At 49.7% G+C, this 20,000-nt stretch overlaps 1 protein-coding gene and 1 long non-coding RNA gene across 5 annotated transcripts in view; both read right to left on the bottom strand.

The window, feature by feature from the left end:
* Positions 1–44: 44 nt before the first annotated feature.
* On the bottom strand, positions 45–5,154 carry LOC122541964. The gene is made up of 3 exons (XR_006309728.1): positions 5,053–5,154; positions 2,763–2,851; positions 45–131 (listed from the first exon to the last, which is right to left on the bottom strand). It is a non-coding gene; the product is annotated as an uncharacterized LOC122541964 (long non-coding RNA).
* Positions 5,155–8,765: 3,611 nt separating this feature from the next.
* The window catches only part of LOC122541963 (lysoplasmalogenase-like protein TMEM86A), a 24,474-nt gene continuing 13,239 nt past the window's right edge, over positions 8,766–20,000 (bottom strand). For 3 of the 4 annotated variants that reach the window (XM_043679254.1, XM_043679255.1, XM_043679252.1), the window contains exons 2-3: positions 17,491–17,755; positions 8,766–9,327 (exon numbers count right to left, since the gene is read on the bottom strand). In XM_043679254.1, the coding sequence (XP_043535189.1) occupies positions 8,900–9,327; positions 17,491–17,755 (693 nt within the window). In that variant the 3' untranslated portion in view covers positions 8,766–8,899. Of the gene's footprint in view, positions 9,328–17,490; positions 17,756–19,296; positions 19,482–20,000 lie in introns of those variants that run through there. The other variant, XM_043679253.1, reaches the window with a different exon arrangement.

Here is a 20,000-nt window from a genome sequence, read left to right as displayed (position 1 = left end):
CTGACAGGGGTGGTCTTTGCTTGTAGAGTTTTGTGGGGTTCAGTAGCTGGAGATGTCCTCTGGGTCCCATTGTAAGAGGTCTATCCCCACGGTGTGTTACAGACTTCCCAAAGTGTCGGCTTGCTGGAGATCTAAAACAGATCGAAAGGACAGTAGTCAGCTCCTGTTCCAGCCAAAAGGAAATCCTCTCCAGCAGAATTCCAAACACAAGCACACCACACTGACTCTGTAGACTTGACCACAGACTCAAAGCCCACAATCCCAATGCTGTACTGAGGGAGTGCCGCACTGTTGGAGGGTCAGTGCTCAGGGAGTGCCGCACTGTCGGAGGGTCAGTACTGAGGGAATGCCGCACTGTCAGAGGGTCAGTGCTGAGAGAGTGCCGCACTGTCAGAGGGTCATTACATCTTCATATCTGTATATTCAATATGTATTTCATTAGCTGTGCAGTGATTATAGAATGACCCGAGATTGTGAAAGGTTATATATAAATGCAAGTCTTTTTTTCTCTATGCTCGACGACTTCCAGTTTTTACTGAGGAAATAAAGTGAAGTTTTAAAAATTATGGCCCATTATCCTCCCAAGATATTTCCAAAGGTGGATATACCACATGGTTCATGATTGAGCACAGGATGATTCCAAGTTTAATTTGTGTATCTGTGCTGTTAGCTAGTCGAGCTGTGATTAGAAACTCAGTAAATGCCTTTCCCCCCACCACCCCAGTCATCAAACTGAGTTGGATAGTCCTCTCAGGTTTCCCTTGTTGAACACTCTGTCGTTAACTCTGAACTGCAGCAAGTTTTTCACAAACAGAAAAAATGTCAGATTAGATTCCCCTGCAGTGTGGAAACAGGCCTTTCAGCCCAACAAGTCCATACCAACCCTCTGAAGAGTAACCCAGCCAGACCCTTTGACTAATGCACCTAACACTACAGACAATTTAGCATGGCCAATTCATTTGAACCACATATCTTTGGACTGTGGGAGGAAACCGGAGCACCAGGAAGAAACCCACGCTTACACGGGGAGAATGTGCAAACTCCACACAGAGAGTCAGCCAAGACTGGAATTGAACCTGGGACCCTGGTGCTGTGAGGCAGCAGTGCTAACCACTGTGCCACCGCTCACTTTTATTTGAAGAGGACTTGTGTTCAGTCAAAAAGGAATCTTGATTTAATTGTACAGGAGCCTAGTGAGACCGCACCTGGAGTTTTGTGTGGAGTTCTGATCCCCTTGCCTAAGAACTGATATTTTCCCATCGAGGGAGCGTGACGGAGTTTCACCGCACTGATCCCAGGGACGATGGGACCGTCCTGGGTGGAGAGATTGAGGAGAAGGGGCCTGGATTTGATGGGGTTCAGAAAAATCAGAGGAAATCTCATAGAGATGTACAACATTCTTAAAGGGATAGACAGAGTAGATGCAGGACAGTTGGTTCCCCCTGTTGTGGGATCTAGAACCAGGAGACACAGCCTCAGGATAAGGGGCAAGCCATTGAAGGTGAGTTGGCAAGTCTGTTTGCTCAATGTGTTGTCAATCTTTGGAATTCTCTGTAGCAGATGGCTGTGGAAATTCAGTCTTTAGGAATATTCAAGATAGAAACCCATTGTTTATTACACATTAAAGAAATGGGAATAAGCACTGAGATTGGATTTAAACCATGATGGGCTATGCTTGAGGGACTGAATGGCCACCTCCTGCTGCTGTGTTCCTATTGTTGGCCCCAACTGCGCTGCATTCCATGGGCAAACAGCTTCAGTATCTGGTCACAGGACACTATGGTCCCCTGGTATTTCACCACAGTAACAGTCAGTCACAAAGGAGGGAAACAGGCAATACCTGGAAGTGAATAAGATTCCCAGATTCCTATAGAACACGGAACAGTACAGTTCAGGAACACACCCTTCGGCCCACAATGCTGTGCCGAACATGACACCAAGTTAAACTAACCCCTTCTGCCTGCCCTTGGTCCATATCCCTCCATTCCTTGCATATTCATGTGCTTGTCTAAAAGTCCCTTAAACACCCCCATTGTGTATCCCTCCACCACCCCTAGCAGTTGATTCCATTCCTGATGAAGGGCTCCGATTTTCCTGCTCCTCGGCTGCTGCCTGACCTGCTGTGCTTTTCCAGCACCACTCTAATCTTGAATATGTTCCAGAATCCTACCATCCTCTGTGTAAATACCTACCCCTCACATCTCTTTTCAACTTAGCCCCTCCCACCTTAACTGCCTGCCCCCTGAAATTAGACATTCCAATTCTGGGAAAAGGATTCTGACAGTCAACCCTATCCATGCATCTTATAATTTTATAGACTTCTATCAAGTCTCCCCCCCAGCCACCGCTGCTCCAGAGAAAACAACCCGAGTTTTTTTAGCCTCTCCTTATAACTCATATCCTCTAATCCGGGCAGCATCCTGGTAAACCTCTTCTGTACCCTCTCCAAAGCCCCAATATCTTTCCTGTAATGTGCTGACCAGAATTGAATGCAGTACTCTAAGTGTGGTCTAATCATAGTCTTAAAAAGCAACAACATGACATCCTGACTCTTACACTCAATTCCCCGACCAATAAAGGCAAGCATGCCATACACCTTCTTTACACCCTATCTACCTGTGTGGCCACTTTCAGGGAGCTATGGACTTGAACCCCCAGATCCCTCTGTATATAGTTCCTGTCCCTAAAAGCTCCCAAAGTCCTGATCTGGATCTGGATCTGCTCCCCAGGGAATAATGATACAGTGAAAGTCGATTACCCACCTGAGGGAGGGAAGGTCTGAGTCAGCCATTGCAGCCATTGCACAGGCCAGGATGATTGAGAGGGGATAGCTGAGAGAAACCATAGCAACCTGCAAGCAACACACAGAAGGAAGGGAAAGCCATATCAGTTATAACAGTCTATGTCTTACACATTGGTGGAATGCTCTCTGTTACAGTAAAGACAACATCCCCATAGTCGACCCAGAACATAGGGCTGGTCTCTCCTCACAGAGAGACAACTGGTGGAGTTTAACCTGAGGGTCACCACACCTCAGGCAAGCGGGGAGTTAAAAATCCAACAACGCCAGGTCATAGCCCAACAGGTTTATTTGGAAGCATCAAGGTTTCAGATGAAGGAGCAGCGCTCCGAAAGCTAGTGCTTCCAAATAAACCTGTTGAACGATAACTTGGTGTTGTGGGATTTTTAACTTTGCCCACCCCATTCCAACACCGGCTCTGCCACATCAAGGGGAGGGTCCTTCACAGGGACCCCAGCCAGTGCAGAGTTCGAACCCACACTGTGAACAGCACTCTGTAAAATACACCAGCTATCCAGCCAACTGAGCTAACTGCTGTCACAGCCCAGTGCCTGAGGCAAAGCTACCAATCCCCAGTTAGAGAGGGGGTGAATGAGCGGTCATCATTCTCACTCCCAGTTCCTAACCGGTTATCACCGGGAAAGTTACCTCTCGCTGTAGGCTTCGACATCTTGCGGCAAGGTCAGTTCTCGCTCTGTGACCCAACGCATGTGGGAGCACCACCCCCTGCAAGTTCCCCTCCGAGCCCCTCACCATCCTGACATAAATATATCGCCAATGCTGCACTGTCGCTGGGTCAGAATCCTGGAATTCCCTCCCTCAGGGCATTGTGGGTCTACCTACAGCACATGGGCTGTAGCGGTTCAAGAAGGCAGTTCACCCCCACCTTCTCAAGGGGCAACTAGGGACGGGCAGTAAATGCTGACCTTGTTACCAATGCCCATAAAAAAAAGAATTAAAGCAGAAGTGAAGTCACTGTGGTTGTGTCCAGGGAAGGTTGGTTGGCTCAGTTGGGTGGTGAGTGATGCCAGTTCCGTGGGTTCAATGCCCACATCGGCAGAGGTAACCATGAAGGACTCTCCTTCTCACCCTCTCCCCCTTGCCTGAGGCGTGGTGACCCTCCGGTTAAACCCCCACATGTTGTCCGCAATGAGAAAGCGGTGACTTTTGTACAGGGAGTCCCTCTGATGACACAGTGCAACCTTGCACTGTACAGTTGGGTACACACATAGAGTTATAGAGTCATAGACATGTACATCATGGAAACAGACCCTTTGGTCCATGTCGTCCATGCTGACCTAACCCTAACCCTAATCCTAACCCTAACCCAACCTAATCTAGTTCCATTTGCCAGCACTTGGCCCATATCCCTCCAAACCCTTCCTATTCATACACCCATCCAGATGCCTTTTAAATGTTGCAATTGTACCAGCCTCCACCACTTCCTCTGACAGTTCATTCTCTACACGTACCACCCTCTGTGAGAAAGAGTTGCCCCTTACTTCCCTTTTATATCTTTCCCCCTCACCTTAAATCTATGCCATCTAGTTCTGGACTCACCCAACCCAGGGAAAAGACTTTATCTATTTTATCCTATCCATGCCCCTCATGATTTTATAAACCTCTATAAGGTCACCCCTCAGCCTCCGACACTCCAGGCAAAACAGCCCCAACCTCTCCCTATAGCTCAAATCCTCCAACCCTGGCAACATCCTTGTAAATCTTTTCTGAACCCTTTCAAATTTCACAACGTCCTTCCGAAAGCAGGGAGACCAGAATCGCATTCCTGGTCCCAGGATAAGCTGAATTCAACTAAAGCTCAGGTTCTGCCTCCTGATCTGAGGCTGTTGCTAATCTTGGTTGAAACCTGAGCACTGCGGTAGTTTGTCCCCACCTTCTGCAGGATGGGCAAGAAATGCTGAAACTACAGCGAGTGGAAGGAGTAGTTTAAAAAAAATACATGGCATCAGTGGTTCCTGGGAGACAGCAAAGATTCCCCGAGCCCAGTGGACAGTGTGCATCTTCAGGAGAGCTGACCAGTGTACGGGAAGCAGACTGCGTGTGGGAGCAGGAATTCAGGCTGAGCTGTGAGGGGGACAATCTAACCATTGTGTACACAGCATCCCAGAGCAGGGAGGAGTCGAATGCCTCTGTAATAAGGGAAAACTTTCTTGTTTTTCTGTCCTTCTCTCTCTCCTTCGAACAAAAGCAGACGATAGGAAGAGGGATGAGATGGTGGAGAGTGCCCTTACCTCTCTCTCTGTGCAGTAATGCCAATCCAAAGCTGTGGTTTCTTGTCAAGGTGTGTGGTGCCCGGTGTCGATGCTTTCAGAGACTCTGTGCAGGCTTTTATAGAGCCAGGTACAACAGGGAAGGTGCAGGTGTCAGCTCCCTGGGACCCAGCCAATCGGTTTCTGCAGCTGAGGAGATTGTTATCCTTCCCCCTGTCAGGGACACGAGGCAGTCGGAGCTCTGCTGTTTTCTGAGGTGGCACTCTCCTGTGAGATATAAACAGACGGGGTTGGGGGGGGGGAGAATTGCCTTCAACGTCTGGATACTGCCTGTCTTCCTTTAAGGTACTTTGTCACAATCTCCCCCTGACCAATCTTGTTGACCCCCCCCCCTCACTGTCTGATGCCAGATCTTTACCTGATCACCTGGCTGTGAGGTTACCACAGCACATTCAGCAGCACAAAGGCTGCCAACTAAATACAAGTGGTTGTTGTTGTACACTAGGCACGGAGCACTGTGCACTGTTCCACATTACAGATGGGAACTGGAGAGAACCATAGAACTTCTACAGCATGGAAGCGGGCTATTCAGCCCATCCAGTCCACCCCCTTACCCTATCCCTGTAACCTAGCATTTCCCATGGCTAACTCACCTAGCCTGTACATACTTGGACACCATGGGCAATTTCCCATGCCCAATCCACCCTAACCTATGCATCTTTGGATTGTGTGAGGAAACCAGAGCACCTGAAAGAAACCCACACAGACATGGGGAGATTGTGCAAACTGCACACAGACAGTTGCCAGAGGATGGAATCGAACCTGGGTCCCTGGCTCTGTGAGGCAGCAGTGCTAACCACTGAGCCACCATATCACCCCCAGGGTGTAAAACGAGATTTAATTGAATAGCATTACAACCGAGAGACTAAGGTGGGCTCTAGTCTTGGAAAGTGAAAGCTAAGGGGTGACCTACTCAAGGTCTATGAAATTATGAAGGAATTTCAACAGCATAGACATTTCGAAGATATCGCTGATAGTGTGTGTGTGTCTGTGTGTGTGTCTGTGTGTGTCTGTGTCACTGTGTGACTCTGTGTGTGTGTGTCTGTGATTGTGACTGTGTGTGAGTGTCTGTGCGTGTGTGTGTATATGTGTGTGGGGAGGGGAGATGTGGGGGCGGCTGAACTAAAGGCAATAAACACAAGACAGTCACAAATAGACCCAACCGAGAGTCCGGAGTAATGTCTTCACCCAGGGAACAGAGAGAATGTGGCACTCCATTCTGACAGGGATTGGTCAAGGAGATGAACAGAACATTGGAGGGTTTGAGCTACAGGGAGAGGCTGAACAGGCTGGAGTGTTGGAGGCTGAGGGGATATGGGCCAAGTGCTGGCAAATAGAACTAGATTAATTGAGGATTTCTGGTCAGTAAGGTTGAGTTGCAAAGAAGGGCCTGTTTCCGTGCTTTATATCTCTATGACTCTTTGACTCTAGATACATTTAGAATCATAGAGTCATAGAGATGTACAGTACGGAAACAGACCCTTCGGTCCATGCCGACCAGATATTCCAACCCAATCTAGTCCCACCTGCCAGCACCCGGCCCATATCCCTCCAAACCCTTCCTATTCATATATCCATCCAAATGCATCTTAAATGTTGTAATTGTACCAGCCTCCACCACATCCTTTAGCAGCTCATTCCATACACGTACCACCCTTAGGTCTCTTTTATATCTTTCCCCTCTCACCCTAAACCTATGTCCTCTAGTTCTGGACTCCCCCACCCCAGGGAAAAGACTTTGTCTATTTATTCTATCCTTCCCCTCATGATTTTATAAACCTCTAAGGTCACCCCTCAGCCTCCGACACTCCAGGGAAAACAGCCCCAGCTTATTCAACCTCTCGCTATAGCTCAAATAAAAAAAAATGCTGGATAAACACACAAGCGAGAAAGGAATAGGAGGATAAAATGGAGGGGAACAATGAAGGGGAAGGACCAAGCTAGTGAGGAGCAGAAATACCACAAAAGGACTGAATGGCCAATTTCTGAGCTGAAATCTAACTTAATTACAGGAACGTTTCTCCAAGGTGCTGAGTGCAACAGGGTAAAATCCACATGGGGACAGTGCAGGTGCAGAGTTATCCAGCCTCACTCAGTCAAACTGTGAGGCTGCGACAGGCACTGAGAGCAGTGTGGCACTTGAAGGGTTAATAAACCTGGACCCATGCAAAGGCTGCCCCCTGGTGGGCGACAGTCTCCAGGCAGCAAGAGGACAGAGGAGCTGAATGTGTGAGAAAGACAGAGGAGAGAGCTGGGAAGGAATACATGGCCAGATGAGAGAGTAGAAAACTGAAAATAAAATAGAGCAAGTCACAGAGTAACACAGGAATGAAGAACTGAGTCTTACACTGTCTCAGTGTAAACTGTGGAGAACAAATCATAGATATGAAGCGGGAGGATAAATACAGGTCAACACTCCCAGTACAGTGCTGAGGGAGTGCCGCACTGTCGGAGGGTCAGTGCTGAGGGAGTGCTGCACTGTCGGAGGGTCAGTGCTGAGGGAATGCCGTCCTGTCGGAGGGTCAGTGCTGAGGGAGTGCCTCACTGTCAGAGGGTCAGTGCTGAGGGAGTGCCGCACTGTCGGAGGGTCAGTGCTGAGGGAGTGCCGCACTGTGGGAGGGATTGTGCTGAGGGAGTGTCACACTGTCGGAGGGTCAGTGCTGAGGGAGTGTCGCACAGTGGGAGGGTCAGTGCTGAAGGAGTGCCGCAATGTCGGAGGGTAAGTGCTGAGGGAGTGCCGCAATGTCAGAGGGTCAATGCTGATGGAGTGCCGCACTGTCGGAGGATCGGTACTGAGAGTGTGCCGCACTGTCGGAGAGTCAGTGCTGAGGGAGTGCCGCACTGTCGGAGGGTCAGTGCTGAGGGAGTGCCGCACTGTTGGAGGGTCAATGCTGATGGAGTGCCACACTGTCGGAGGATCGGTACTGAGAGTATGCCGCACTGTCAGAGAGTCAATGCTGAGGGAGTGCCAAACTGTCAGAGGGTCAGTGCTGAGGGAGTGCCGCATTGTTGGAGGGTCAGTGCTGAGGGAGTGCCGCACTGTCGGAGATCAGTGCTGAGGGAGTGCCGCACTGTGGGAGGGTCAGTGGTGAGGGAGTGCCGCACTGTCGGAGGGTCAGTGCTGAGGGAGTGCCGCACTGTCAGAGGGTCAGTGCTGAGGGAGTGCCGCACTGTCGGAGGGTCAGTGCTGAGGTAGTGCCGTACTGTGGGAGGGTCAGTGCTGAGGGAGTGTTGCACTGTTGGAGGGTCAGTACTGAGGGAGTGCCACACTGTCGGAGGGTCAGTGCTGAGGGAGTGCTGCATTTTCAGTGCTGCTGTGCATCACAAACCAGCCCTCGAGCAAACTGAGCTAACCAACCCCATAGCCATATTAATGAAGGGTTAATTGAGGATGGATTGGTTGTGTAGATAAAGGGAGTTGGTCATTAATGGTGTGCTTAAGTGGGATAAAGCTGTCTGTAAATGTGTGGAAACCAAAAGATCCGTGGATGCTGTAAATCAGAAACAAAAACAGAAAAGCTCAGCAGATCTGGCAGCATCTGTGGAGAGAAAGCAGAGTTAATGTTTCCGATCTGGTAACTCATCCTTAGAACGCAGTCATCCGACCCAAAACATTAATTCTGATTTTCCTATAAATGTGGACTGGGACTCAATTCACAAAGTTAATTTTTAATTTATAACAGAGGATTAATTCATATTACAAAGATTTATTATTGACTGGCATGATTCAAGTGATGTTGGTTTGAACAGTACAGCTCCTGCTTTGAGTCTCTTTGATGCGTTGCAGTTGGTTTCAGATTCTCTCATTTCAGTTCCTCTTCCAGAGCATCTCCGATTCACTCTGCTCGGCGACTGACAGAGAGATCAGCATCTGGGCCCCATAATAGGTTGACATGACGACGGCGCGGGCATGAGGCACGGTGAAGCAGAACCTGTCGATGGCCAGCACCAGGTCAGAGCCGACAAACAGCACAGCTCCCGCTGCTGTGCACCTCCGGCCCCACGTTCGCTCATAATCGGAGCAAGCCATGCGTGCCAGGGCTCGCCAGCTCATCATGCCCAGCACCACAACGTAACCTGCCATGGCGTAGATCATGGGGCCTCGCAGGTACGAGTAGACTGCAACGTAGTAGACCACACCCAGCGACAGCAACGTTAGAGCAATCCAGAGCTTCAGTGGCCGCAATCCGAATGCCCAGGTGTACAGTAAATGCGAGATTCCAAACATCAACATTCCTACAAAGCAGAAAGGGACATCGCTCTTGGTTAAAACAGAACCCACTGGCCGTGGAGAGATTCTTCCCCCCCTTTTGATCTGGGATGTGATTTATTCTTGTCACATGTACCGAGATACGGTGAAAAGCATTGCTTCACATGCTAGCCAGACAAATCATACCCTTACATCGTTACCTCAGGGTAACAGAACAGAATGCAGGATATGGTGCTACAGCTACTGAGAAGGTGCAGAGAGAGATTAACTTTAATAGAAACATAGAAGATAGGAGCAGGAGGAGGCCATTCGGCCCTTCAAGCCTGCTCTGCCATTCATCGTGATCATGGCTAATCATCCAACTCAATAACCTAATCCCACTTTCTCCCCACAATCTTTGATCACATTCACCCCAAGTGCTACATCTAGCCACCCCTCGAATGCATTCAATGTGCGACATCAACTCCTTCCTCTGGTCATGAATTCCACAGGCTCCCCACTCTCTGGGTGAGGAAATGTCTCCTCATCTCCATCCTAAATAGTTCACCCTGAATCCTCAGACCGTGACCCCTAGGTCTGGGCGCACCCATCATCGGGGACACCCTCTCTGCACCTACCCTGTCTGGTCCTGTCAGAGTTTTACAAGTCTCTGTATATGAGACGTCTAGGAGCAGAGGGTATGATCTCAGATGTTGGATTAGAGTGGTTCTGGAAAAGCACAGCAGTTCAGGCAGCATCCGAGGAGCAGGAAAATCGACGTTGGGCAAAAGCCCTTAGTCAGGAATAGAGACAGAGTGCCTGAAGGGTGGAGAGATAAATGAGAGGAGGGTGAGAGTGGGGAGAAAGTAGCATAGGGTACAATAGGTGAGTGGGGGTGGGGATGGAGGTGATAGGTCAGAGAGGAGGGTGGAGTGGATAGGTGGAAAGGAAGTGCCTTCAGGCTCTCTGCTTCTATTCCTGATGAAGGGCTTTTGCCCGAAACGTTGATTTTCCTGCTCCTCGGATGCTGCCTGAACTGCTGTGCTTTTCCAGCACCACTCTAATCCAGACTCTGGTTTCCAGCATCTGCAGTCATTGTTTTTACCCGGAATGATCTCAGAATAAGGGGTCACCCATTGAAGAGGAGGAATTTCCTTTTGCAGAGGGGAGTGAATCTGTGGAATTCTTTACCACAGAGGGCTGTCGAGGCTGGGTTTTTGACTATTTTCAAGGCTGAGAGATCTTAGTCACCATGAAGGACTCACCTTCTGAAAAGGGTGGCATGGTGGCTCAGTGGTTAGCACTACTGCCTCACAGCACCAGAGTCCTAGGTTTGATCCCAGCCTTGGGTGACTGTCTGTGTGGGGTTTGCACGTTCTCCCTGTGTCTGTGTGGGTTTCCTCCCACAGTCCCAACATGTGCAGGTCAGGTAAATTGCCCATAGTGTTAGGTGCATCATTCAGAGGGAAGTGGGTCTGGGTGGGTTACTCTTCGAAGGGTCTGTGTGGACTTTTTGGGCCGAAGGGCCTGTTTCCACACTGTAGGGAATCCAATCTCTCCCCTTGCCTGAGGCATGGTGACCCTCAGATTAAACCCCCACCAGTTCTCTCTCTCTCTCTCTCTCTCTCTCTCAGGCCCATGAACGAAATTTGGCTTTTTATTTTCGGGAGATTCTCACTCAGTAAGTGTTATGGGAAAAGGCAGGAAAGTGGAGCTGAGGATTATCAGATCAGCCACAGTCTGACTGAATCAGCATAGACCGGACGGGCTGAATGGTCTATTTCTGCTTCTACATCTTATGCTCTTATTTTCTCCCCAACCAGGAAAGCCCTCACTTTATAATCCTGGTCCTTATTTTTTAACCTCCTCCATAGTGCAGCCCCTCCCTATATTGCCATCTCCTCCAGCCCCACAATCCTCCAGGATTTCTCATGCTCCTCCAGGTCCCTTTGGGGCTGTGCCTTTAGCTGCCGGGGTGGGGGGAAAGGGGGCGAGGCTAAGCTTGGGAGGTATCGCCTTAAATCTATCCAGCCCCTCTGCCTCACATTGCTCCCTTAAGAAACTGTTTCAGGTTCACTGTTTATGGGGAGGTGATGGCTGAGTATAATTGTTGCGGATTTGATAATCCAGAGGCTCAAGTAATGCTCTGGGGACCTGGGCTTGAGTCCGGCCATTGGCACATGGTGCAATGTGAATTCCGTAAAGAATCTGGAATTAAGAGTCTAATGATGACCATGAAGCCATTGTTGATTGTCAGGAAAACCCATCTGGTTCACTCAGTGTGGCACTCCTTCAGCACTGACCCTCTGACAGTGTGGCACTCCTTCAGCACTGACCCTCTGACAGTGTGGCACTCCTTCAGCACTAACCCTCTGACAGTGCGGCACTCCTTCAGCACTGACCCTCTGACAGTGTGGCACTTCCTCGGCACTGACCCTCTGACAGTGCAGCACTCCTTCAGCACTGATCATCTGACAGTGCAGCACTCCCTCAGCACTGACCCTCTGTCAGTGCGGCACTCCCTCAGCACTGACCCTCTGTCAGTGCGGTACTCCCTCAGCACTGACCCTCCAATAGTGCGGCACTCCCTCAGCACTGACCCTCTGACAGTGCGGCATTCCGTCAGCACTGATCCTTTGACAGTTCGGCACTCCCTCAGCACTGACCCTCTGACAGTGCCGCACTCCCTCAGCACTGACCCTCCAATAATGCAGCACTCCCTCAGCACTGACCCTCCGACAGTGCGGCACTCCCTCAGCACTGACCCTCCGACAGTGCAGCACTCCCTCAGCACTGACCCTCCGACAGTGCGGCACTCCCTCAGCACTGACCCTCCGACAGTGCAGCACTCCCTCAGCACTGACCCTCCGACAGTGCAGCACTCCCTCAGCACTGACACTCCCACAGTGCGGCACTCCCTCAGCACTGACCCTCCGACAGTGCAGCACTCCCTCAGCACTGACACTCCCACAGTGCGGCACTCCCTCAGCACTGACCCTCCGACAGTGCAGCACTCCCTCAGCACTGACACTCCCACAGTGCGGCACTCCCTCAGCACTGACCCTCCGACAGTGCAGCACTCCCTCAGCACTGACACTCCCACAGTGCGGCACTCCCTCAGCACTGACCCTCCGACAGTGCAGCACTCCCTCAGCACTGACACTCCCACAGTGCGGCACTCCCTCAGCACTGACCCTCCGACAGTGCAGCACTCCCTCAGCACTGACACTCCCACAGTGCGGCACTCCCTCAGCACTGACCCTCCGACAGTGCAGCACTCCCTCAGCACTGACACTCCCACAGTGCGGCACTCCCTCAGCACTGACCCTCCGACAGTGCAGCACTCCCTCAGCACTGACACTCCCACAGTGCGGCACTCCCTCAGCACTGACCCTCCGACAGTGCAGCACTCCCTCAGCACTGACACTCCCACAGTGCGGCACTCCCTCAGCACTGACCCTCCGACAGTGCAGCACTCCCTCAGCACTGACACTCCCACAGTGCGGCACTCCCTCAGCACTGACCCTCCGACAGTGCAGCACTCCCTCAGCACTGACACTCCCACAGTGCGGCACTCCCTCAGCACTGACCCTCCGACAGTGCAGCACTCCCTCAGCACTGACACTCCCACAGTGCGGCACTCCCTCAGCACTGACCCTCCGACAGTGCAGCACTCCCTCAGCACTGACACTCAGTGTGTCACTCCCTCAGCACTGACCCTCTGACAGTGCGGCACTCCCTCAGCACTGACCCTCTGACAGTGCGGCACTCCCTCAGCACTGACCCTCCAATAGTGCAGCACTCCCTCAGTACTGACTCTCTGACAGTGCGGCACTCCCTCAGCACTGACCCTCTGATAGTGCGGCACTCCCTCAGCACTGACCCTCCGATAGTGCGACACTCCCTCAGCACTGACCCTCCGATAATGCGGCACTCCATCAGCACTGACCCTCCGATAATGCGGCACTCCCTCAGCACTGACCCTCCGATAGTGCGGCACTCCCTCAGCACTGACCCTCCGACAGTGTGTCACTCCCTCAGCACTAACCCTCTGACAGTGCGGCACTCCCTCAGTCACGTGCTGGGTGTGTTAGCTCATTGTGCTCTGATGCGCCCTGAGTGGGACTTGAACAAACTGCGCTGTGACTGAGAGGCAAGTGTGATGCCCAAATCACTGTGAATGTTCCTCCTGTTTAGTATCTCCAGTGTTCCTCACTTTTGTACGTAATGAAAACTTTCCGCGTGGATCTCTAACAGCTGAGTCGTTTATCGGAGACTTCACCCCTGGACCTCCTAATTCCTGACACAGAGATACATCTCAAGGAACTTTGCTTTCTTTCGCAACAACAATACGCATTTGTTTAGCACCCTCAGCATAACTTAAAGACTCCAGGTTCTTCACAGGAATACAAATCTGACAACATTTTACATGGAGACGTGTGACCAAGGTGGCATGGTCGATAGTTTAGGTCTCAAGGGTTCCTTAAATTGAGAGAGTGAGAAAGAGAGAGAGGTTGATAGTTTTGCCAAGTCAATTCCAGGATCAGTGGCCCAGACAGTGGAAGGCCTGGAAAGCCATTGGTGCAGTAATTAAACGTAGGGGTGTGCAGGCAGAGTTTATGTCAGGGTGCTGGTATATCTCCTGTCTGTCAGCTGGTGATGAGCAGTGAAATTCACCCTCAGCCGTACTGCGACAGAGTGGGATCTTCTGCAGGTAACTAACTCAATTTCAGAGTAGTGTTCCCTCATTATTTAATCTCTCCCTCCTCACACACAACACACATACACGCATATACAGAAACAGATACAGGCACTCACACACGCACTGAGACAGATTCGGTTACACAGTCATTCACAGAGATACACTCATTCACTCACTCACTCACTCACAGAGATACTCACTCACTCACACTCACTCAGAGATACACTCACATTCATTCACTCACAGAGATACTCACACTCACTCACTGAGATATTCACACACTCATTCACAGAGATGTACTCATTCACTCATTCGCAGAGATGCACTCACTCACACTCATTCACAGGGATACACCCACTCACTCATTCACAGAGATACTCACACACACTCACTCAGAGAAACACATACACTCACTTACACACTCACTCAGAGACACATTCACTTACACACACACATAGAATGCATTCACATACAGAAACAGATAGTTGCACAGACACACACACATATACACAAGCACACGTGGATACACAATCACACCCAATTAACGTAAACACACAGCACTGTTAGGGATCGATATCTATATTTAAGTATGATGTAAAGGAAGTTGAAAAAGTTGGAATATATTGAAAATTTTCTGGGTTAAAACTGGAATTGTGTTCAGCCCTCTGTGGGGTAATGATCAAAGGCAAAATTTCATTCAAGATCAGAGCTTTGTAACTGATCAGCAGTTACCACTTGATTGAAGAAGAGGTTGTATTAATAATAACCAGACTATTTCAAGTTTATGGAAGAACTTCATCGATACAAAGCTCAGTGGAGTTGTGGACAGTGCAGGAAGTTGTCAAGGATATCAATCAGTTGCACATATGGGCAGAGAAATGGCAGATGGAGTTTAATCCGGGTAAGTGTGAGGTGCTACACTTTGAGAGATCAAATGTTAAGGAAAAGTATAATGGCAGGACCCTGAACAGCATTGATGTACAGAGAGATCTTGGGGTTCGAGTCCATAGCTCCCTGAAAGCGGCCATGCAAGTAGATAGGGTGGTGAAGAAGGCATGTGGCATGCTTGCCTTTATTGGTTGAGGAATTGAATACAAGAGTTAAGATGTAACATTGCAGCTTTATAAGACTTTGGTTCAGAGTATTGTGTTCAATTCTGGTCACCACATTACAGGAAGGATGTCGAGGCTTTGGATAGGGCACAGAAGATGTTTACCAGGATGCTGCCTGGATTAGAGGGTATGAGCTTTAAAGGGGAGGCTAGAAAAACTCTGGAGCGGTGATGGATGAGGGGAGACTTGATAGAAGTTTATAAAATTATGAGATGCACAGAAAGGGTTGATAGAATCTTTTTCCCAGAGTTGAAATGTCTAAAATCAGGGGGTGTAGGAGTGTGAAATGTGCTGTCAGAGGGTGTGATGGTGGAGTCAGGTCTGATAGGGGCATTTAAGGGACTTGTAGATCAGTACTAGGAATGGGGGGACATGGACCAAGGGGCAGGAAGAAGGGATTAGTTTAATTTGGCGTCATGTTCAGCACAACATCGTGGGCTGAAGGGCCTGTTCCTGTGCTATACTGTTCTATGTTCTAACCTGGTGGGCGTTTCTTTTACTTTGACAATAATTCTAAAGCAAAGCACTGGCTATTTCAGTAATGAAATCAACAGTTACAGTCATGGTGTGGCTGGTCAAAAAGCATTTATCAATGCATTCCTATCATTAAAGTTGTTACCTCACACACACATGCACACACACACGTGCAATCACCAACAGACACAGAATCTCTCACACGTACATGCACACGTTGAGAGGGAGATATGTTCTGCTGCCAACTACATCAGTTTTAATGAGTGCAAAATGGGATGATGAAATTGGGTCAACAAATAAATTGTAATGTAGACGTTTGCTCTCCTGACGTTGAATATTGACTCATAACATCAACGGTTTTATTTCATCTTCACTTCATCTGGATGCCTGAAGTAGTGGGAATGATGAGTCATAATTGCTGGGGCAAACTGCCGCCAAAATGTTAGCTTCAACTGGGCCTTCCAGCACGGCTTAGATAAAGGGATTAGGAGGTTTGCTATACAATGTACTGGCTAGTGATTGGTTAAAAACTGTGCATAAATCTGACATACTGAAAAAAGCCTAGCAAACAGAAAAATAGCCTCAGCTCCTTCAGGAACCTGCATCTGTCTCATCTGAAACCCAGAGTCTCACTGCGATGTGGACACTGAGCCGACTGCCGGGTGGGTCACTTTAAATCAATGATCCAAAGTCTGAATGTAGCAGTGGCCCTGAGATATCAAAGGTAACAAGTACATTGAGATAATACGGGGGAGGGTGCAGTGTGTGTGAGCTGGATCTCCGATCACAGCCCTGTGAAAGTAGGAATGAATGCACTAAAGGATGTCAAAACCACAGAATCGATACGTTGTAGAAGGAGACCATTTGGCCCATCCCCTCCATGCTGGTTCACAGAACTTGACTTTGTGCCATTTTGGAGATTTTGATTGTGCCGATCTCTCTCACTGTTTCCCTGAATTTGGAGATGCCGGTGTTGGACTGGGGTGTACAAAGTTACAAATCACGCAACACCAGGTTCTAGTCCAACAGGTTTATTTGGAAACACTAGCTTTTGGAGCGTCGCTCCTTCAGCAGGTGGTTGTCCACACCCACCCTGTCAAGCCCCTGAGAATCTTCCATGTTTCAATAAGATGGCCATGCATTCTACTGAACTCCAATGAGAACAAGAGGGGAAAGATTTCAAAGAGATCTGAGGGGCAACTTTTTCATGCAAAGGGTGGAATGAGCTGCCAGAGCAACATTTAAAAGACATTCGGACAGGGACACGAATAGGAAAGATTTAGAGGGATATGGGCCAAACACAGGCAAGTGGGACTAACTTAGTTTGAGGAACTTGGTCAGTGTGGATGAATTGGACTGAAGGGCTGGTTTCTGTGCTGTATAACTCTACTCAATCTCTCCTCATGAGACAGTCCCTCTATATCCGGTATCACCCCAGCCTCCAATATCAGTACCTATTTCTTTAAATTGGGGTGGCACGGTGGCTCAGTGGTTAGCACTGCTGCCTCACAGCGCCAGGGACCTAGGTTCGATTCCAGCCTCGGACGGCTGTCTGGAGTTTGCATACTGTCCCCATGTCTGCGTGGGTTTGCTCCAGGTGCTTTGATTTCCTCCCACAATCCAAAGGTGTGCAGGTTAGGGCAGATTGGCCGTGCTAAATTGCCCTAGTGTTCAGGGATGTGCAAATTAGGTGCATTATTCAGGGGGAAATGCAGAGTAATAGGGTAAAGGAATGTGTCTGGGTGGGTTACGCTTCGGAGGGCCAGCGTGGACTAGTTGGGCTGAATGGCTTGTTTCCACACTGTAGAGATTCTGTGATTCTAGATACAGGGAGAAAAACTGTTCACAATATTCCAACTGGGGTCCAACCAGAGTTTGAGCAAGAGCTCCCTATTCCAACAGATTAAATCTGCAGGCCTTACCGTGGATGAAGAATCCTTGGTCGCCCCACGTCAGGAACACATCACCAAGTGCCGAGAAAAGGAGAGCAACCAGGACTTTCTTGGCGTAGGGTCGATATACCCCCTGGCTGATGCTGTGCGCCAACACGAAGAAACCCAGGCTTAGGACAGGCAGGCATTTAATTAATGCACTGAACCACGATGGGTTGGAGGTGGGAAGCCACAGCACAAAGTATATGCAGGAGGTTTTCAGGAAAGGAATGAGTTTCGGGCCAATACTTTTCATCTGTGACAGGAAGGAGAAACACCGAACATGGAGTCAAGCAGAAGACATGTCTTTACACCATGACTGCGCTGGGCTCCCTCTCTCCTCCACCAAATGAGGACCTGTTTTATACTGTACCCAATATTTTCAGGCCCCTCCCTCTCTCTCTCTCTCTCTGAGTTTCTGTCCCGACTCTCACCCAGTTTTCGGTTCTACGCTGCACGGTCAGGTGGTACGGTGGCTCAGTGGTTAGCACTGTGGCCTCATGGGGCCAGGGACCTGGGTTCGATTCCAGCCTCAGGCGACTGTCTGTGTGGAGCTTACACATTCTGTGTGGGTTTCCTCCGGGTGCTCCAGTTTCCTCCCACAGAGTAAAGATGTGCAGGTTAGGATGGATCGGCCAAGCTAAATTGCCCATAGTGTTCAGGGATGTGTAGGCTAGGAGGATTAGCCATGCTAAATTGCTCTGTAGCATCTAGGGATGTGCAGTTTAGGAGGATTGGCTGTGCTAAATCACCGGCCTGGCTGGGTAGACCCAGTTGGGTACAATAAACTATATGCACAGCTCAATGGTTAGCACTCAATGCCAGAGACCCAGGTTCAATTCCACCCACTGGTGACTATCTGAGTGGAGTTTGCACATTCTCCCCGTGTCTGCGTGGGTTTCCTCCCTCAATCCAAAGATGTACAGGCTAAGTGGATTGTCTGTGGGAAATTGCCTATGGTGTCCAGGTAAGGTGGGTTGGCCATAGGAAATACAGGGTTACATGGATAGGGTTGGGTGGCTCTGGATGGGCCAGTGAGAACTCGGTGGGCCGAATGTCCTGCTTCCAGACTGGCAGGATTCTGTGGTCATTGCTCCCCAGATTCCAGCCCTTCAGCCCCTTTGTCAACTGGGGTCCAATCATGAGGGTGCTTTGTAGCCAAGACTGCAAAAGGCAGACAGTGGCGATCACTGGGTTAACAATCCAAAGGCTCAGACTAATGCTCTGGGGTCTCAGGATCAATTCGCAGATCTGTTGTCAGAATTGAAAAGAGACAAAAAAAAACTACAGATGCTGGAATCCAAAGTAGACAGGCAGGAGGCCGGGAGAGCAGAGTGAGCCAGGATGCATCAGGAAGTGTCGACATTTTGGGTGTAACCCTTCTTGCAGTCATGAAGAATGTTCTTCCAGCCTCCTGCCTGTCTACGTCAGAACTGAAATGCAATTGTTTAGTAAAATCTAATAATGAGAATTAGTCTGAGCAAACGGCAAGTGTGACAGATAGCTTTGTTTGTTGTAAAAGTCCATCTGGAACACGCTGCCATCCTTACCCAGTCTGGCCTACACGTGACTCCAGGCCCACAACAAAGTAGCAGACTGAACTGCCCTCGGAAATCACCCTGGCAAGTCACTGGTTTGTGCAGAAAAGTCAAGCCGGGTGGACTTCAGTGGTTCAAGGTGATAGATCAGAGTCACCTTCGCTAGGGTAATTTAGGTGGGGAGCAAAGGTTGGCCTAGTCACTGTCACCCACGTGCTGTCAGAGAAATGGAGCAAGTGGTCACAGAGAGCTTACTTACACACAGGGCTGCTGTCTGTTTGCACCTCAGTGACATGCTGTCCTTGACTTTGATCCCTTTCAGAGGTGTGCTGGGGTTTGGAGTTCAGAACCTTGCACAGCATACGTTCCAATTCACCTGCAATTACTGGGAGTGTCACCCAGAGTACAGTGTATGCACGCAATCTGATCACATTTTCTGGCAAGTACAAACAGGAACCTGCAGTTAGCGAGGTGCCTAAACACTCTGTGCCTGACAATGTGAAAGTGCTGGACTATGTCCAGGTTTGGCCAGTTGAGACTGGGTGACCTTGACTCCTCTAGGCCCTGGAGGAGGCAAACACGTGCAGCCTGCTGGGGAATGACACTGAGGCCGGTTGTGACTGGGTTTTACTGATGGGTGGGCTCCACATTCGGGTCAAGGGACAGGGTGAAGGGCTGGTGCTACTGAACTGCTGTTCCATTCCAGGTGTTTGCTTTCCCAGACAAACCTACACCACACCACCTCCTCCCCCAACCCAAAAAACACACACACCCATGCACACACACCCACTCAGACACTCACAACCTCATACACCCACACACACCACACACACACCCACACACACCCACACGTACAACCTCACACAAAGACACACACACACACTCACACACACTCATCCACACTCTCTCTCACATACACTGACACACAGCACACACACACCCTCTCTCACACTCTCTCTCACA

Source organism: Chiloscyllium plagiosum, chromosome 39 (assembly GCF_004010195.1).
Source record: "Chiloscyllium plagiosum isolate BGI_BamShark_2017 chromosome 39, ASM401019v2, whole genome shotgun sequence".
Lineage (NCBI taxonomy): Eukaryota > Metazoa > Chordata > Chondrichthyes > Orectolobiformes > Hemiscylliidae > Chiloscyllium > Chiloscyllium plagiosum.
The sequence above is the reverse complement of the archived record's forward strand: the minus strand, read 5'-3'. Positions and strand labels throughout refer to the sequence as shown.